At 55.6% G+C, this 17,077-nt stretch overlaps 8 protein-coding genes and 1 non-coding gene across 9 annotated transcripts; 5 read left to right on the plus strand and 4 right to left on the minus strand.

The window, feature by feature from the left end:
• Nucleotides 1-676: 676 nt before the first annotated feature.
• Nucleotides 677-2,425, plus strand: PHSY_000166 (glycoside hydrolase; the record flags this gene model as incomplete). The annotated part of the gene is made up of 1 exon (XM_012330809.1): nucleotides 677-2,425. The coding sequence occupies one exon, from the start codon at nucleotides 677-679 to the stop codon at nucleotides 2,423-2,425; it is 1,749 nt and encodes a 582-aa protein (XP_012186199.1).
• A 335-nt stretch (nucleotides 2,426-2,760) lies between these two features.
• Nucleotides 2,761-3,373, minus strand: PHSY_000167 (hypothetical protein; the record flags this gene model as incomplete). The annotated part of the gene is made up of 2 exons (XM_012330810.1): nucleotides 2,761-3,239; nucleotides 3,313-3,373. The coding sequence occupies 2 exons, from the start codon at nucleotides 3,371-3,373 to the stop codon at nucleotides 2,761-2,763; spliced, it is 540 nt and encodes a 179-aa protein (XP_012186200.1).
• Nucleotides 3,374-3,582: 209 nt separating this feature from the next.
• PHSY_007524 lies at nucleotides 3,583-3,697 on the plus strand. The gene has a single exon (XR_001099823.1). It is a non-coding gene; the product is annotated as a 5S ribosomal RNA (ribosomal RNA).
• Nucleotides 3,698-4,269: 572 nt separating this feature from the next.
• PHSY_000168 (thioesterase) lies at nucleotides 4,270-5,022 on the plus strand (the record flags this gene model as incomplete). The annotated part of the gene is made up of 1 exon (XM_012330811.1): nucleotides 4,270-5,022. One exon carries the CDS (start codon nucleotides 4,270-4,272, stop codon nucleotides 5,020-5,022), a length of 753 nt encoding a protein of 250 aa, XP_012186201.1.
• Nucleotides 5,023-5,086: 64 nt separating this feature from the next.
• Nucleotides 5,087-6,082, minus strand: PHSY_000169 (hypothetical protein; the record flags this gene model as incomplete). The annotated part of the gene is made up of 1 exon (XM_012330812.1): nucleotides 5,087-6,082. The coding sequence occupies one exon, from the start codon at nucleotides 6,080-6,082 to the stop codon at nucleotides 5,087-5,089; it is 996 nt and encodes a 331-aa protein (XP_012186202.1).
• Nucleotides 6,083-6,370: 288 nt separating this feature from the next.
• Nucleotides 6,371-8,641, minus strand: PHSY_000170 (potential mitochondrial protein; the record flags this gene model as incomplete). The annotated part of the gene is made up of 1 exon (XM_012330813.1): nucleotides 6,371-8,641. One exon carries the CDS (start codon nucleotides 8,639-8,641, stop codon nucleotides 6,371-6,373), a length of 2,271 nt encoding a protein of 756 aa, XP_012186203.1.
• Nucleotides 8,642-9,247: 606 nt separating this feature from the next.
• PHSY_000171 (hypothetical protein) lies at nucleotides 9,248-11,578 on the plus strand (the record flags this gene model as incomplete). Its single annotated transcript, XM_012330814.1, has 1 exon — nucleotides 9,248-11,578. The coding sequence occupies one exon, from the start codon at nucleotides 9,248-9,250 to the stop codon at nucleotides 11,576-11,578; it is 2,331 nt and encodes a 776-aa protein (XP_012186204.1).
• A 293-nt stretch (nucleotides 11,579-11,871) lies between these two features.
• On the plus strand, nucleotides 11,872-13,260 carry PHSY_000172 (microsomal dipeptidase; the record flags this gene model as incomplete). The annotated part of the gene is made up of 1 exon (XM_012330815.1): nucleotides 11,872-13,260. The coding sequence occupies one exon, from the start codon at nucleotides 11,872-11,874 to the stop codon at nucleotides 13,258-13,260; it is 1,389 nt and encodes a 462-aa protein (XP_012186205.1).
• Nucleotides 13,261-13,449: 189 nt separating this feature from the next.
• PHSY_000173 (glycoside hydrolase) lies at nucleotides 13,450-17,014 on the minus strand (the record flags this gene model as incomplete). The annotated part of the gene is made up of 3 exons (XM_012330816.1): nucleotides 13,450-16,090; nucleotides 16,517-16,690; nucleotides 16,866-17,014. The coding sequence occupies 3 exons, from the start codon at nucleotides 17,012-17,014 to the stop codon at nucleotides 13,450-13,452; spliced, it is 2,964 nt and encodes a 987-aa protein (XP_012186206.1).
• Nucleotides 17,015-17,077: the final 63 nt, after the last annotated feature.

Below are 17,077 nucleotides of genomic sequence, written 5' to 3' on the forward strand. Positions count from 1 at the left end.
CACTTGAAGGGGGACGCGCGCGCGTGTGTGTCAGGGTGCCGGAATGCGATGGACAGCTGTCAAGAAAAAGGATTTGCGACGTGCAGCAGTGGCTGAATTGCGTTAGGCCGATCCCACCTTTTCTGCACGATGCCGGAGCTCTCTGCTATCACACGCCTTCTTCGAGGAAGAGAAGTTCAGGTATGTTCTTTGAATCCCACATCGAGAGCTAGCAAGGCATGATTATGGTGAGAGAAGAAGATATAGTTTGCGAGTTCGGTGGGCTGATGAAACGCGGAGAGGCTTCGAGCGTGAGATCCATGCAGGTGCATGCCAGATGAGGCGCTACGAGGAATTCGATGGTCGAACTTGTCCACCTTCGCTTGATGTCGGTTCTGCATCTGCCTTTGCGCCGATGTGGCTTGGACCCGCTTCCATGTCGCCTTGTATGGGAAAGTCTGTTCGTGACTGACGGTAAGGCCGCTCGCTTACACGCAGTCTAGCCAGCAAAGTGTTTTCTGTTGCTGCCGGCTACCCGCGCCAGTGCCGCCCTTCGTCTGCTTCATTCATTTCCTCATAGTGAAGCCAGCAAGTATTGCGACAATCTATATAGACTCCAACCTTCTCTACTCGATCCTCTTTCCATGCCATAGACGGTCAGCAACTTACTCATCTGCCAGCCTGATATACGTCTGCCATGATGCTGGGCAAAACCCTTGGCGCGACCCTAGTCGCCCTTATCTCCCTCAGCTCAATCGTCTCTACAGTGACGATCCAGAAACCAGGTCTCACTCAGTCGCAACTCTCCAAAACACGCGCAAAGCAGATCAAAGCTGCCTATCGCACATCCTACCAAGCCTACCTCAAGTACGCCACCGGTCACGATGCGCTTCTGCCCCTCAGCGACGGCTTCGCCGACCCTTTCGGCGGTTGGGGTGCCAGCGTAGTCGATTCCCTCAGCACATCCTTCCTGATGGGTCATCGGGATCTCTATGATCAAGGTGTCGAATACTCGAAGCGCATCGATTTTACCAAGACTTCCTCCAGCTCCATCTCGTTGTTCGAGACCAACATTCGCTACCTCGCCGGACTCATTTCGGCTTACGAGCTGGGTGGCAAGAAGGAGCAAAAGTTGATTGATCAGGCCAAAGTCGTGGGTGATCATCTGATCACCGGTTGGTTGGGTACCAATCCACTACCGTGCAATACGTTGAAGTGGAACAATTTGGCGACACCGGACTCGTGCGATTCGTCGGGTATCGCAGAGGCGGGGACGTTGATTCTGGAGATGGATCGATTGAGCAAGTACACGGGCGATCAGAAGTACCTGCAGCTGGCGACGAAGAGTATGAAGGCGATTGCACAGTCGAAGGGTGTCTTTCCGGGATTGTTCCCGCAAGTGTATGATCCGACGACGGGACAGCCGAAGGATGATTATGTGACGTGGGGCGGTGGAAGCGACTCGTTCTTCGAGTACTTGATCAAGTACGCGTACTTGACGGGTGATGACAAGAGCATCTGGGTGAACACGTGGGTTGATTCGGTCGCTTCGAGCATTCAGCATCTGGTGGAACACCCGGAACAGACGCAGGCGAGTCAGCTGACCTACTTGACGGATTACTCGGCGTCGAACGGTGGCAACTTGCCGAGGTGGTCCCATTTGGGATGTTTCGCAGGTGGGAACTGGATCTTGGGAGCAAAGATGATTGGAAACGATGCGTTTGACGCGTACGGCCAGGCGCTGACTGGTGCGTGTGCGAACACGTACACTTCGAGCCCATCGGGCATCGGCCCGGAGAGCTTCGTCTTCATCGGTCAGGGCAACAACACGAACGGTATAACGATCAACGATGCCGCTTTCTACCGTCAACACGGATTCGACTTTGAGGTGACGCAGTACATCCTTCGACCCGAGGTGATGGAGTCGGTCTTCTACGCCTACCGAACGACGGGCGATACCAAGTGGCAGGACATCGCGTGGGCTGCTTGGACGTCGATCTACCGCAACTGCCTGGTGAAGCAGAACGGTGCGCTGGCGGCGCTGGCGGATGTCAACTCGACGAGCCCGACAAAGCTGGACGATTCGGAGAGTTTCTTGTATGCGGAAACGTTCAAGTATCTGTACTTGATCTTTGCGGATCCGAGTAAGGTGGATCTGGACAGGTATGTGTTGAACACCGAGGCGCATCCGTTTGAGATTGACCAGCCGGGTAAGGGTGGGTATGCGGCGAAGAAGGTGGATGTCAGGCCGGTGGGGGAGAAGGCGGGCAAGAAGGAGAACGGGGTGAAGAAGCCGAGTGAGACGAAGGACGTTCCGATGCCGATGTTCAGCGGATTGCCTGGGTTGAACTTGCCGCTAGGGGGTGGAGGGAACACGTTGGGAAATGTGTTGGGATGGACGAAGAGGGATGGTCTGAAGAAGCATAGGAGAGGGAAGACGCACTGATGGTTACAGTGACGTCGATCAATTGCTCTCGTGTCTAGAGCGATTCGTTAGAATGTGATGACAATCTGATGCGTCTTTCACGATAACTTTGCTGTTGTGGCGAGAGCCGATGTGCCGTTTAGTGTGAGTGCACGCATGAACAAGAGGAGCCTGATTGATGCGGGATGCGTGATGTGTGCACATTTTCTTCCTCTGCAGGTTGTTGGCGCTGCTGGTCAAGTTGGTCACTCTCTCGTATTCAGAAGCCAAAGGCGAGTGTGTGTACGAAGTCCACGGTCGAGTTGTATTGCGTCTAGGCTGCCCTTTACTATCTTTGATTCCCTTGTCGCGTTGTGTCATGTGTTATCTGAAGCACGATACAGCGAGTCCAACACGCTCTGCAAGCCTTGCCTTCCTTTTGCCGCATTATCATTGAACCTGTTGTACGACCAGTCCTCTACCTTCCTACCGGCTGCCGCCAGCAACCCGCTGAAGAAGTCGGTGCAGTTGATCTGAGCCGTCTGTCTGAACATCGTCTGATTCAGGGAGGAAGGCAGATAGGTGATGTACTCCTTGACGAGCATGAAGTCGCTCAAGCTGAGGTTGGTGCTCGACATTTCGAAGGATTGGGTGAGCGGATTGACCATGACCACTTCTCGAACGTAGGTGTCTTCGCTCGCCCCGACGATGCGTTTGAGCCAGCCGGGTGCACCTTGACGTACGCCGATGATTCGTTCGGTGCGTAGAGAGCCGGAGGTGGGATCGAGGGACTGGGAGAGTACGTCGACGGACACTACGTGGTCGGCGTGCGGATTTGGGTATTTGTTCCAGACCGCTGTATGGTAAGAGAAGAGTGTCAGCGGTGATAGGTCGACGTGAGGACTGGTTTGAGGAAGTGTGTAGCTCACCATTGGCTGTCTCGTGCCATGGATGTGAGAATTGATGCTCTTGTTTGAATGTCTTGCCCATCGTTGCGAAGGAGGCAAATGGCGCGGGTGTGGAGTCAAAGAAGAGATTGATGGGGTGACAGCGACATTGATTTTGAGAAGAACTTCCGAGCTGTTGGTGCGTGCGTGCGTGAGTGCTATCACATGTCGTCACAACCTTGTCGAGTGGAGGCAATGAGAACAAATAGCCTCTTTATATTATTAACGGCTGTGGCACTGATCAAAGCATCTGCGGCCACAGGAAGTTGAAAACACCGCATCCCGTCCGATCTGCGAAGTTAAGCAACTTACCGCCTAGTCAGTACTGCGGTGGGGGACCACGCGGGAATCCTAGGTGCTGCAGTTCTTTTATTTTCCTTTCTTTTTCCTTCCCCGAAACCGGCCCGAGGCGATAATAGGCCGAAGCTTGGCGGTGCTGCTGCTGCCAAAGGTTGCCACGCGCAGTAAAGCCGAGAAGATTGCTCAGCTGTTTCTTGTCTCGGAACGAAAAACTTGGCAACAAACACAAACACAAACACGCTCAGCCGAACGGAAATAACACTTTCTGCATCTTACGATTCCACCATCATCACTTCCATCCCAAGAATGAGGGAAGCTTCGTCAATAGCGCAAACCTCGCTGCGGCTGGTCTCTTCCAGAGGCGCCTTTCGCTTCAATGCGAGTGTCGCCCCAAGAGCCGCTTTGTCATCAACAGCTTCTTCAACAGGGACAGCCACTCCGAGACGATCGCTGTCCACCTCCCCAACACCCAGAGAGGCTGGAACAGGCACGCTTGTCAAGGCCACCATCGCACTCTCCCTGGTCGGAATCACGTCCTACCTCTTCGGCTCATTATACCCTCCGCAAGTGCTCAAGATGCTTTACAAGCCGGTCACACCGCCCAGACTGAAATCAGACGGACCCGAAGCAGAAGCGCATATGCGCGAGGTCGAGGATGCGCTGCACAAGCTGCCGATCATTCAACAGCTCAAAGCAGCTTCCGTAGCGCATGGATCAGCTGCAGAACTCGAAGTGCTTCGTTCTCAAGGCAAACACATCACCGATCTGGATCCAAGCACTAATGTCGAAGTCCCCGCGCACGGTCGAATCCCTGGCGCAAACGTAGCTGTCGCAGGACCACCCGTGGAAGGCGGTGCAGCCGACACACATCAGTACGTCATGACCCGACCTTATCTCAAGTACAGTCGTGAAAAGGCGCAGCACAATCTCACAGCTGGATCCCTACGCGGGCCTGGGATGGTAGCGGTTCCACCGCTCGTATTCACAAAGACGGGTCACGGCGCAAAGCAGCTAGGAGGAACAGAAGGCGATAGTACGATCGTTCTTCATCTGGGCAGAAGTTTGTGCGGTCACGACGGGATCGTGCACGGCGGTATGCTCGCTACCGTGTGCGACGAGGCGCTGGCCAGGACGGCCATGTACAACCTTCCCGGCAAGATCGGTGTTACGGCGAGGTTGGAGATCGACTACAGGAAACCCACCAGCGCGAACCAGTTCATCGTACTAGAGACCGAGCTGGTGGAGCAGAAGGGCAGAAAGGCCACGGTCAAGGGCACACTGAAGGATGTCCACGGCAACTTGCTTTTGGAATGCAGTGCCATTTTCGTAGAACCACGATATGCGAGGTACTTCCTAGACGCAAAAGCTATCAAGCAGGCCATTGAAGGTTAGACCTTCAAACTCACGAACATAGATGACAATCACCACATAGACAATCGATACATTCCACTTCTCTCTAGATACGTCCCCAAATACCAAATGCATTTGCCAAGCCGTGATGTTCCACCACCAGATCCAACTTTTCCAACGGCGGTTCTCCGTACATCCTGCGTGCTTCCTCTGCGATGCTCTCCCCCGTGCAGAGGAGGAACTTTGCATCTGGTTTCGCCAGCATCTTTGCAGTCTGTGCAACTTTGGACTGGGTGTCGACGTTCAAAAACGGCGGGTCGGCTACGATGACGTCGAAGCTGGCTGCGAGGGAGGCGGGGAATTTTTCAGGTTCGTGGAGGTTGTAGTAGACGAAGGATGTTTTGCTGAGAGCGTGGAAGCGTTTGTCGACTTCAAAGACGAAGGATTGGGTGGTGAGGGAGGGGTATTCGTGGACGAAGCCGACCCAGGCGGTGGGACAGCAGAGGAAAGCTACCCTCGCTGACCCGAAGAGGTTAGCGATGGAGTCGGGATCGGAGGGTATGGTGGACTGGTTGGAGACGAGCCGGAAGATGAGTTGGGAGAGCTCGTGGACGAACTTGGAAGAGTACCAGAATTGAGATAGTTGCCAGCTTTCGCCGAACGTCTTGCGGAACGTATCCACGTCCAGAGATTTTCCAGCTTCAGACCCTTCCGGTTTCGCATCATCGTCATCGGTCTGCAGTCGAGAGGCGATGTTGGCGAGCATGGAATCAGACGAATCCGGAGCAACACCGTTGAGTCTCTCCAGGTCGGCGATGGCTTCGATCTCGGCCAACAACGCTGCCTCCGCCTTGGCTTCTTCCGCTGCTTCTTCCTCCGGTGTCAGCTTCTTTTCTTGTTTTGCAGACTTCTTCTTGGTCCTGCGTGAGGCTGTGGAAGAAGAGGCGAAGGAAGAGGACTGGGTGAATCGCAAGAGTTGAGCTTCTTCGGCTGCCTTTTCGGCTCGAAACTTGTCCAATGCAGCCAAGGCGGATGTGTCTAGGTCGTAGTCTTCGCCATCTCCTGGCTTTGCAGAAGCGAGGTTTGGAGGCACGTCCGCCATAGTAGAGCGATGGTTGTGCGGGATGAAGAGTTGAGGTCTCGTTGATGTCTCGAGGAGAAGCTGCTACGTGAAACACAGAAGTTAGGCTTTTGGAAGAACGCCAATTCGGGACTCGGCCAGGCCAATTCTCCTGCCTGACCAAAATTTTCTTCTCAACTGTCAGAATCCTCCACATGTCCATCTTGCGTACAACGTGGCGGCCAAACACAAGACCTTTTGATCAGGCACAACCACTTTGCTACGTTTTGGCATTACTCGTACAGCGTTCCTGGGGAAGAACACACCTGCTCAGTCGAGGATCTTCCAATATACTACAGTCGATACAGTACCAGCCTTGATGCTCTCTTCCATGGTCAAACCCTTCTTGACTTTGCCTTGCGGCGTTGCCGCTGCTTCTGAACCGGGTGCCGCGAGCTGATCCTTCGAAGAAACGTTTGGCGGCAAGTGTGTATCCGTTTTCGTCTTGGATGCGAGCTGAAGTCGATTGTGCGGCATGTGGGTGAGCGCGCCCGAGTTGATGTCCGCTTCTCGAAGCTTCGGATCCACAGTCGGCATGGTAGCTGCTGCCACTGCTGCCGTCTTTGCCGCGCTCACGACGATTCCGTCTTGCTCCGACAGGATGCTGCCGCCTGCAGTCGTCGTCAGAGGAGGTAGTGGCTTGAGATGTTGCGGTACTGCCAAGTTGGATCGCTTACTCAGACCGAGCTGGAAGCCAGCGTTGGCGCCCCACACCATGACGTCTCGGCCAAATGCGAGGTGGCCGGCGGTTTCGACCGTGTCGAGTACCAGCGCAGCGTGTCCCGGCTTGCCAATGCTGATGCTGTGGATTGGAACCGGATGCGTCTGCCCCGTCGCCTCTGAGAATTCCATCAAACCCGAGACTGTCTTGACGCGCGAAGGCTGCGACACCACTTGACTCCACATGGCGTTGCCGATCGTACCCCACTGACCTTTACCCGAAGAAAGCAGATCGATCTTGAGCCCATTGCCCAATGCACTAGGTTCGCGACGCGTCGTCATGAAGAAGGAATTATCGGCGCCAGCAGCAATCGATGTGGCGCGTACGTCCACCGAGCTGTTGGGGAAGGATCGACTGAGCACCACCTCGGTGGGGACGGGTACGCACTCCATGCTGAAACTGGGACCCAATCCGCATTGGCCGTGCGTGTGACGACCCCATGCAAGCACGCGTCCGTCGTGAGTGCGAGCCAACGAGTGCTCGTTACCGGCGGCGACCTGGACGACGTGGATGTTGCGGAGAGCGGGGATCTCGTGCAAGGTGGTGCACCATCGAATGCTGCCAGAAGGTTCGGTGAGTGGCTTGGGAGGCGGCGCTGGGTCGGTGCTGGTCTCGAACGCGGGTTCCGAGCTGGCTTTGGGTTTGGAGGTTCGGTTGGTCTCGGACGAGGGAGCTGGCAGCCAGCCGGAAGGAACCAGCGTGGCGACAGGTCGTCCACCGTGGTTCTCCTCGAGCTCGGCAAAGACGCGCGGCTCGAGCAGTGTCTCGATGTGGCCAGGCTTGCTGTCTGGAGTCTTGGGCGAGTTGAGCCATACTCGGCGGGTGCCGAGCTGCCCGAAGGCGTTGCCCTCTTCGCCGATGGGTGTCGCAAATGTGCGGCCTTTGTTGGAGATGGTCAGCAAGTGGTGGTTTCCTGCGATGATGTCGTGCACTTTTTCCGTGCTACCCCAGTGAGCAGAAGGGGCTGGGTGCAACACTTCGTGATCGATTGTGGCGCTCGCAAAGGCATTGAACAGCTTGAGAGGATTAGGCGACCAACCGGGGTATTTTGGCTTTGCCTGAAGCTGCTGTACTGACGAAAAGACGTAAACGTGACCGTCTTTCGAAAGCGCAAAGATCTTCTCTTCTGTGGCTTCGACCTTGATGATGTTTTTGCCGGTGAGAGTTTTGACGGGGTTGAGGACAAGGCTTGCGGTGCTACCGAGGGGAGCGCTGAGATTGGCGCCCGACTTCTCGCGACGGCGTCCAAGAGGAACGTCCTCGACCGCAGTCATCTCGCGCACGGAAGGGTCAAAGAAGCCCAGGCCCCACTGATAGACGTCACCGTTGGCATCGACGGCGACGCCGTGCTTTTCTTGAAGAGTGATGTCTCGTAGCGCAACACCGTCAAAAAAGGGAATGGACCTTGGCGAACGGATGAGGGTGACCTGCGGTGCGTCTGGCGCGACGACGTTGTATCTATTGGAGCCCCATGCGTATACACCCTGCAGCTGTGCACGTTGACGCATCTGATCTTGTTGCGACATGGTGGTCGGTGTGATGTCGTCGTTGGTGGCTACAGATTGTGCGGATGCGTCATTGTGGACTGGTGAAGAGGCGGAGTACCAGGTGGTGAGCGCTACGGCAGCGACAGCCGCGGCTGCTGTGGTGTATCGAGCACCATTGCGAGCAGCACGATGAGAAGCACTTTCACGCGCGGCGATGCGAGCCGTGGTGACTTTTGATCCTGTAGACTTCGAGTATGCTCGCACAGCTGGAGAAGACTGCTGGCGCAAGGAGCCTGAGGCGAGCTTCATGACGGTGCTCGAGCGAGCAGGCATGGCTCTTGCGACGGCGGTGGGCGCTACCATCTTGGACGAGTCGAACTTGAACGAAGCGAGTGGTTGTTCGGTGATCAAGATAGTGTTGGTATCACCTCGAACAATGAGCTAGAGTTCTCGCAAAGTGGTCCCTGCGGAATGCGCTCTCAGCTAAGCGGCTCTAGATTGGTAAGCAGCGAATTTTGGGGTATGTGTGCGATCGCAAATTTTGTCGTGCTTGAATTTTATTATATTTGGCCTCCACCTGCAGACTAATGCATCAGACACAGAGACCCTGCAGCGATCCGTCAAACACTGAGAAAACGCACGATGAGCTCACCGATATCCGCGGTACGCAACGACGGACGGTCAGTCAGGCTAGAACGGTAATTAGCCGCCAGTCTCCATGGTACTGTAGGGAGAGACGGAAGGCGCCAACTTTGCTTCTTCTGTGCTTCTTCCTATGTTACACGCGTCGAGACCAACAGCGCGATCCCTTTCCATCCACCACCACAGCCAGGCATCTCCCAAGCACGTATCACTCCGCATCATCACCAAAAGACAGCCAAGACGCGAGGTTTCCTTCAACGCGTATCATACAATCGACTCCATAGCCACCGACAGTGCATGTTGGGCTGCAGACACTTCTTCGCATCGACGCGACTGCTGTCTCACTCATACCGCAACCAGGCGCTCGGACATTCACAGTTCTTCGCCATCGAAAGCAGCAGAAGCATCCATATTCTTTCATCCACCATGGTTCGACGAAGTGCACGCGCTTCAGCATCGAGTGCCATCAGCTATGCCGAGCCAGACCTCGATGCCCCCACGGTTGATGTCGCTGAGCTAGCTCCTCCTCCTAAACGCTCTCGAAAAGCAGTCAAGCAGCCATCCGCCAGACCAGCTGTACCTGATCCGACGGGCGACGCTACCACGAGGGTAATATCGCGCAAAGTTGCTCAAAAGATCGTCAAGCAAGCGGCATCACCCCCACCCACTCCACCGCGGAGCGAGTCATCCGATTTATCCTCTGCAAGCGAAGACACCAAGCCTGTCAAGAAGAAGCGTGCCAAAGCGGCCAAGAAGGAAAAGGTCGAAACGCCAACCCACTTTGAGACGCGCGTCAACGTACACGGTGAGGAGTACCAGATCGAGCTCGATGAAGATGGTGATCCTGTCCGACGAGACAAGAATGGACGTCGACTCGCGAAACGAAAGAAGAAGGACATCGTCTACGAGATTCCAGACGTACCCGAGCGTGATTTCCGCCTGGAAGGCCCTCCCGAGAAGCGACAAGAGCGCAGTGGCGGTTTCAAAGGTGAGCTGGGCTACGCCTGTCTCAACACGGTCCTTCGATGGCAAGATCCAGCTGTCTTCTCAAGCCGCACCGCCCGCATCAAGACTATGGACGAGCAAGGTCCAGAGTACATCAAAGAGCTTGGTCGTCTGAACTGCAGGGATATGATCCCTATGATCCTTTGGAACGAAGAGAACAATATCAAGTTCATGCGACTCTCCTCCGAGGTCTTTCCCTTTGCTTCGCACGAAAAGTACGGATACTCGATCAAATATGCTGAAAAGGAACTGCGCGCCGCTGGCGATCTCGCTAACAAGCTCGGACATCGTCTCACTATGCACCCAGGTCAATTCACCCAGCTCGGCAGCAACCGTCCAGAGGTGATCGAATCAAGCATTCGCGATCTGACGTCGCACTGTGAGATGCTCGACCTTATGGGTATGGGCAAGGATAGCGTCATGATCATCCACGGTGGAGGCACTTTTGGCGATCGACAGGCAACACTGGACCGAATGCGCGAGACTTACACCACTCGCCTCTCTCAAAACATCAAGGATCGGCTAGTGCTCGAGAATGACGAAATGTCGTGGAGCGCAGAAGAGCTGCTCCCGCTCTGCAAAGAGCTTGATATCCCAATGGTGTTCGACTTCCATCACGACTTGCTTCGTCCTTCAGCGAGACCTCCCTCCGAACTCTTGCCCGAAATTCAAGCCATCTGGCACAAGAAGGGCATCCGACCCAAGTATCATCTCTCCGAGCCGCGACCGGGTTCCTCGAATCTGCGAGAGCGCCGAGCTCATTCGGATCGCTGTGGCTTCCTTCCGCCCGACCTGCCTGCTGATGCGCATCTCATGATCGAAGCAAAGGACAAAGAGCAAGCCGTACTCGAGCTCTACCGAATCTACAACCTGCGTCCGGTCAAGCACGAATCTCTTCGACCGCCTGCCAAAGACATCGGTGTCAAGACCTCGGGTCGCAAGAGCAAGCTCGGCGGCGAGCGTCTTCCGCGCGAGCCTCGGAAGGGCAAGAATAAGCAAGATGCAGAGGAAGATGAGGAGGTCGACGAATCGCAACCAGCATCGCCTGTCAAACTCAATCCCAAGAGTTTGTCGATCGCGGAGCGCGCTATTGCCAAGTCAAAGGAAATGGCAAAGCGTCTCGGCAAGGTGTACACTGGTCCAGGCGCTGATGTGGGGGAAGACGAGGGTATAGAGCTGGCGCCACCCGAGCCGAAGTTTGGTGAAGAGGGCTATGTCAAGACGAGCGAGGAGGTTCTGCGCGATATGCTCATGGAAGCCGACTGGGTCCGTGCAGAGCTACAGGCTGGCAGGGAGCGTCGACCGTTTGGCACCGAGCCAGGCGCAGCTGCAGACGAAGATGCTGACGATGCAGACAATGTCGACGAAGACGGTGTCGCTGCGGACGATGGGGATGTCAAGCCCAAGAAGAGTGGAAAGAAGGCGGTAAAGCCCAAAGTGGAGGCGAAGGCCCCAGCATTGACTGCTCCGCAGAAGAAGCGTGCGAAAGCGGCGATGGTCGACAATGGTCAGAAGGTGGTGCTCGCTCAGGGTGCACCACCGCAGGAGTTGATTGCTGACCACGAGACAATCCCGGTACAGGCGGCTGGTGGCAAGAGGCGGAGGAAGAAGAGTGATATGTAGAGTGGTGGTCTATCGCTAGGCAAACTGCAATACATTCCTGAGTACACAGAATGAATGTTTGCACAAGTGACGACGGTAGCAGCTTTCGTCGTGAGACGGCAGCAATTTCTTTTCGTTGTCGAGCGGACTGAAGGCGTGATCTGCACCTGAGAACACGCGGATTTGCTTACCCGGCGAGATCTGCGCGAGAATTTGATAGCCGACCCGTCGATCTTCGCACACTGACCTTTGCGTCGCACCCACTTCATCAGATCGTTTACCGTTCACAATCACCGGTCGACACCGTGATCAACATGACAACCCCGACAGAGCGCAACAAAGAGCAGGATGGTCTGCTTCCGATTGCTAGCGCCAGAGCAGCACCGACGCAGGCACGGTCCTTCTCGACGAAGCTCAAGATCCTGATCTGCGCCGTGGCTTTCACCTTTGTCCTCTTGCGTCACCACAGCTTCAGCTTGAATGCTGATGTGGACGCTCGCTGTGATGAAGCAGAGCTGCCGTCAGCCTTGCGCTGTAGAAATGCACGCAAGCATGCCGAACACCTGCTTGCGAGACACCCGCTCATCGACGGACACGTTGACGTTCCTGTCGTTGCACGATATCGCTACGGCAACAAGATCGATCGCATCCCTTTCGACCAACCAGCCTTCCCGAACGGAAGCTATCCGACCATCTCCCACGTCGATATTCCACGTCTGAGGGCAGGCGAGAGCGGTGGGTTCTTCTGGTCATCCTACGTCGTCTGTCCTAACGAAACCACCGTCGGAACGAACTTCGAGAACGCCGCCACGGACATTGCCGTCCGAGACACGCTCGAACAGCTCGATGTGATCAAGCAGATGACCGACCGATACGCTCACGACTTTGGTCTGGTTGGAAGTGTCGGCGATGCACGAAAGGCGTTCAAGTCCGGACGGATGATCAGCTTTATCGGTATCGAAGGCGCACACTCGCTCGGCAACTCGCTCTTTGCTCTGCGTGCATACGCTTCCATGTTCACCGACTCGATTCCGGGACCAGTTCGGTACTTGACTCTGACGCATACGTGTCACAACGCCTTTGCGGACAGCGCTGGTCAAACACCACCCAAGTGGAAAGGTCTCAGCCCATTCGCACCGCATCTCATTCACGAGCTAAACCGTCTCGCCATCGTACCCGACCTTTCCCACGTCTCGGACGACACAGCACTTCAGACCATTGACGTGACAAACGGACCCGTAATGCTCTCCCATTCCGCCGCGAGGCATTTTCAGAATATCGCGAGGAACGTCCCTGATGCGGTGCTGGAGAATCTCGTCGCTTCCGGAAAAGACTTTGTCGTCATGATCAACGCCTACCCTGGCTTCATTGGCGGAGAAGGAGACCTCGAACAGTACGTGAAGCACATCGAGTACGTGAGTGATATGGTCGGAAGGAAGCATGTTGGAGTGGGCACCGACTTTGATGGCATCATCTCAGTTCCCAAGGGGCTCGAGGATGTGAGCAAGTACCCGGATCTGGTCGCCAGGCTGGTGGAGAGGGGTTGGTCAGATCGCGAATTGGTTGGATTTGTAGGCGAGAATGTGTTGAGGGTGTTGGAGGACGCGGAGAGAGTAGCGAGGCAGATGCGAAGGGATGGAGCGGAACCAGACAATACCAGCTGGAAGGATGTGTTCGGCTCGACCGAGCATGGAGAGCTTTGATGGATGGTTCCTCATGTAGACACTTTCAATGCAAATGCACACGAACACTTCTGATTCACCACCGCACAGGTCAACACTTCAAGGACACAAGTCACGAAGGCGATGGATCAATCCATTGCTCGGCCTTCATATGGTAAAGATTCAAGATTATCAACTCGATCGAGATCAGGTAGAGATTAGAAAGAGAGCCTAGAGCCCAGCGACGGTGATGGCGTACGCGGTCTGTCCCTTGTACATCATAGTCATGCTCGCACCCTGCACCTTCCTGACATCGGGTCTTGGCAAGATCACCCAGAGAGTGTTGCCCCACAGCGGCGCAAACCCGTTCTTGGCAGCGGTCGCCTTGACCGATACCTCATCCTTGTTCGACGAAATTTCCAGCTTGATCTCGGCAGTGACGGGTTTCGCAGAAACACCGTCGTCCTCGATCCAGGTGTACGTGTACTTGGCCGGGCTCGAAGCATCGGCTGGCGAAGGGAAGATCTCCACGCCTCTCCAGTCATCGTGTGCACACTGACCACCTTCCTCCTCGGTGAGCACCTTGGTGCCGCTACCCGTCAGAGTGGCGATTCCTTCCGACTGGGTGAGAGTGTTCTTGGGGAGACCGACGGGGATGACGGTTCCTTCGCGAGCAAAGACGGCAAAGTGGGCGAGTGGGGTGGAGACGTTGTCGACCCATTGACCGGCTTTGTACACGCCGAAGGGGGCGTGTGTGTCGTAGTACACCTTGGTGTCTTCCTTGCCAGCTGCAGGGAGGTAGACACGTCGGGTCAGTTCGTTCTCGTGGTAAGCACCGGCGACGAGAAGTTGCCCGTGACCGACCCAGTAGTCGAAGCCTTCGAGAACTTCCTTCTGGTACACCTCTGGGTCGGCGGCAAATTCGCCCCATCCGAGCCAGGTGTTCATCGGCTCAGCAGCAAGATGCGAGCGCCAGTTGAGGTTGTTGATGTACGGCAGCATCTCGTACCTTCGCTTGATCGTGGTGCGGATGATGTCGACGACTTCGGGGTACATCCACGGCAAGTTGTTGAGCTTGACACCCGTAGGATCCTCTTTGCAAGGCTTGAAAGAGTGGATACAGAATCGGGGCTGGGTAACACCGGACTGAATCCATCGTACAAACAGCTCTGGGCTAGGAAGGGGACCAGCGAAGCCGCCAATGTCGTTGCCGTACGATTGCAACAACGACATCTGCGCGTTAAGGTTCATGGCGATAGAGCCCCGAAGGTTGTGCCAGCTGGTACGGTTGTCTCCAGACCAGGTCGAAGCAGCCCACTTTTGCGTACCGACGTTGGCAGATCGGGTGAGGACGAAAGGTCGGCGGTCAGGATGCTGCGTCGCGAGAGCATGGTAAGACTCTCTCGCCATAAGCTCGGTGTTGGTCATACGACCGAGATGACCAATGGGCGTAGGCTTACCGGTACGGTTGCCGTCGCTCTTGGAATCGTCAGCGAGCTCGTTCTTGCAGATGTAGGCATCGTCGAATAAGAAGTACTCGTTGTTGTCGTTCCAAAGGCTGTCGACTCCGAGCTTGCACAGCTCGAGCGCACCTTGACGCCACCATTCGCGACCGGCTTTGGAGGTCATATCGACCCAGGAGCCGAGCTCGGTGCATCCGATGCCGCTCGACCAGATTCGAGTAACGACGGGCTTGTTGTCGTTGTTAGGATCGGTAAAGAGCGCACCTGCGTCGTGCAGCTTCTGGTAGTGTGGATGCCTCTGCATAACGTATGGCTTGATGTTCGGTGTCACTCGAATACCCGCTTTGTGGAAGGTCTTGACCATCTCTGCAAAGTCGGGGTATCGACGCTTGTTCATGGTGAACACGAGACGGTTACCGTCGTTGTCGACAGTGTAGCCGGAAGAGAGATGGATGGCCGAGCAAGGGATGTCGTGGTGCTTGCAGGTGCCAGGGAACCCGGAAAGCAGCTCCTGTGCGATAGGCTCGTCACTCTCACCAAGACCCATACCGCTGGCGAGGTATCCCAACCAATCTCGTGGTACGAGCTGCGGACGTCCGACAAGGTCGGAGAACTGCGTGACGACCTGTTGAGCTTGTTCGCCGATCAGAATGTACTCCTCGAGACCGCCGTAGTCCTGTGTGTGCTTCTTGAAGATACCCCAGGGCTCGTCGATGTAACGACCGACATCCCAGTTGGCGTCTGAGTTGGAAGCCGAGTAGATGCCGACAACAGAGGTCAACGGCTGCCGGTTGCCTTCCGCGTCGAAGGGCTTGGGTAGCGACATGAGGAAGGGAGTGTGCTTGTACAGCGGATCGGTGAGGTATGCATCGTAGCTCGCAGAGTCACTTCCGGTGATGGAGAAGGATCGACGGGTCAAGTCGAGCGGTGCGGCCTTCTCTCCCAAACCGACATGAAGGTTGTTCATCTGGAAGCGGGTGTGTCGGGTGAAGCCATTGTCCGAGTAGCAGTACGACTTGTGTGGGCTATCGCCAAAGATGAGCACCTTCTCATTGCTACCGTGCACGGTCTCGTAGACGTCAACGAGAGGTGTGTCGTCCCATTGAACCGTCACTTCTCGTGTCAAGCCTTCTACGCTTAGAAATGCCTTTTTGGCGGCTGCATCGATCTTGGCCGAAACGGCGAGTGGCTTGTTGTTCCACTGCACATTGCTTTGTTGTGGGAGAGGATGGTTTGGACCAACGACGACGATCTTGAGTAGAGTTGGCGTGAGGAAGCTCAGCGACCACTCAAATCCTTGCGAGTTGGAGAGCTTGAAAGCGTCAGCTGGCTGCTGGCTCACAGGCGTGAGGTTGGTCAATGGCCTCTCGACAAGCATGTTGAAGATTGAATGGGTGTCCGAATCACGACTGGACGAGAACAAAGGTCGCGGCAAGCGTGTGGTAGCAGAGCGGACAGTGAGAAGAAGATCCTACTCGCTGTTTTATGGAGCTGTCGTCAGGTGACAGCGGTGCTTTCGTCCCAGCACAACGAGCGTGGAGAATCAAGTCTTCCGATCTGCATTTCACGCCGAACAAGAGGCCGACTTTGACTCTGTCTCCGTCTTTCCTTCCGCTGAGCTGAGCCCCACACACAAACCCCGCACCTAATCTCATTCCTTGCTTAATGACCTGGTCACCCTCCAAGACGCCTTGTGTCGTTGCACGACACTTTCGCGCTTGGACACACTGATCGACAGAAGCGAGGTGAACGTGGACACGCACCTCCAGAGAAGTGGCACGGGCGGCTGGACACGATTCAGGGTCCAACCACAACTTTGCTCCGCCAAATCTCACAGAACGCAAAATATACGCAACGGCTGTTTCATTCGGAAAGACTTCGCCGCCAAAAGCAATGGGCGGATGAGCGGACCGTAATGTTCCCGAGCCTCGCAAGACGCTTGCTGATCACGGCTGTCCGGACCGAATGTCATGCACACAGATGCGCAAACATATGCAGACACCCGTAGCCTGAGAGGAGAGGAAGAAGAAGTGGCTTGAAAAGGTGAGGGTGGGGGGAGCATGTGGGAGGAGGGGCTGAGCGGAGGCAGAGTCGGCTAACTCAACTCCGATGCAAGCAAAGGCACCGGCAGAAGGAACAGGTCGGATGCGAGCCTGCTCGGTCGCGTCGGTGCGCGAAATTCACCGGTCACCAGCGCGGACGTTTCGGGCGGATGCTAGCTTTCCGCCCGCAATTCCGTTGCGCCGCTTGCTGGCACTTCGATCTCCGCTCGCGCCTCTACCCAGTCGCAAAAGTGTCCTGCTAACCTTCAGCGCCGTGAAATCCCGAACCATAGCTTCTGGCGGATCGTCTCCGCAAAGTTGCGTGGGACATTGGCATGCTGACGTGTGCGGAAA

This window comes from Pseudozyma hubeiensis (assembly GCF_000403515.1).
Source record: "Pseudozyma hubeiensis SY62 DNA, scaffold: PHS4, whole genome shotgun sequence".
NCBI lineage: Eukaryota > Fungi > Basidiomycota > Ustilaginomycetes > Ustilaginales > Ustilaginaceae > Pseudozyma > Pseudozyma hubeiensis.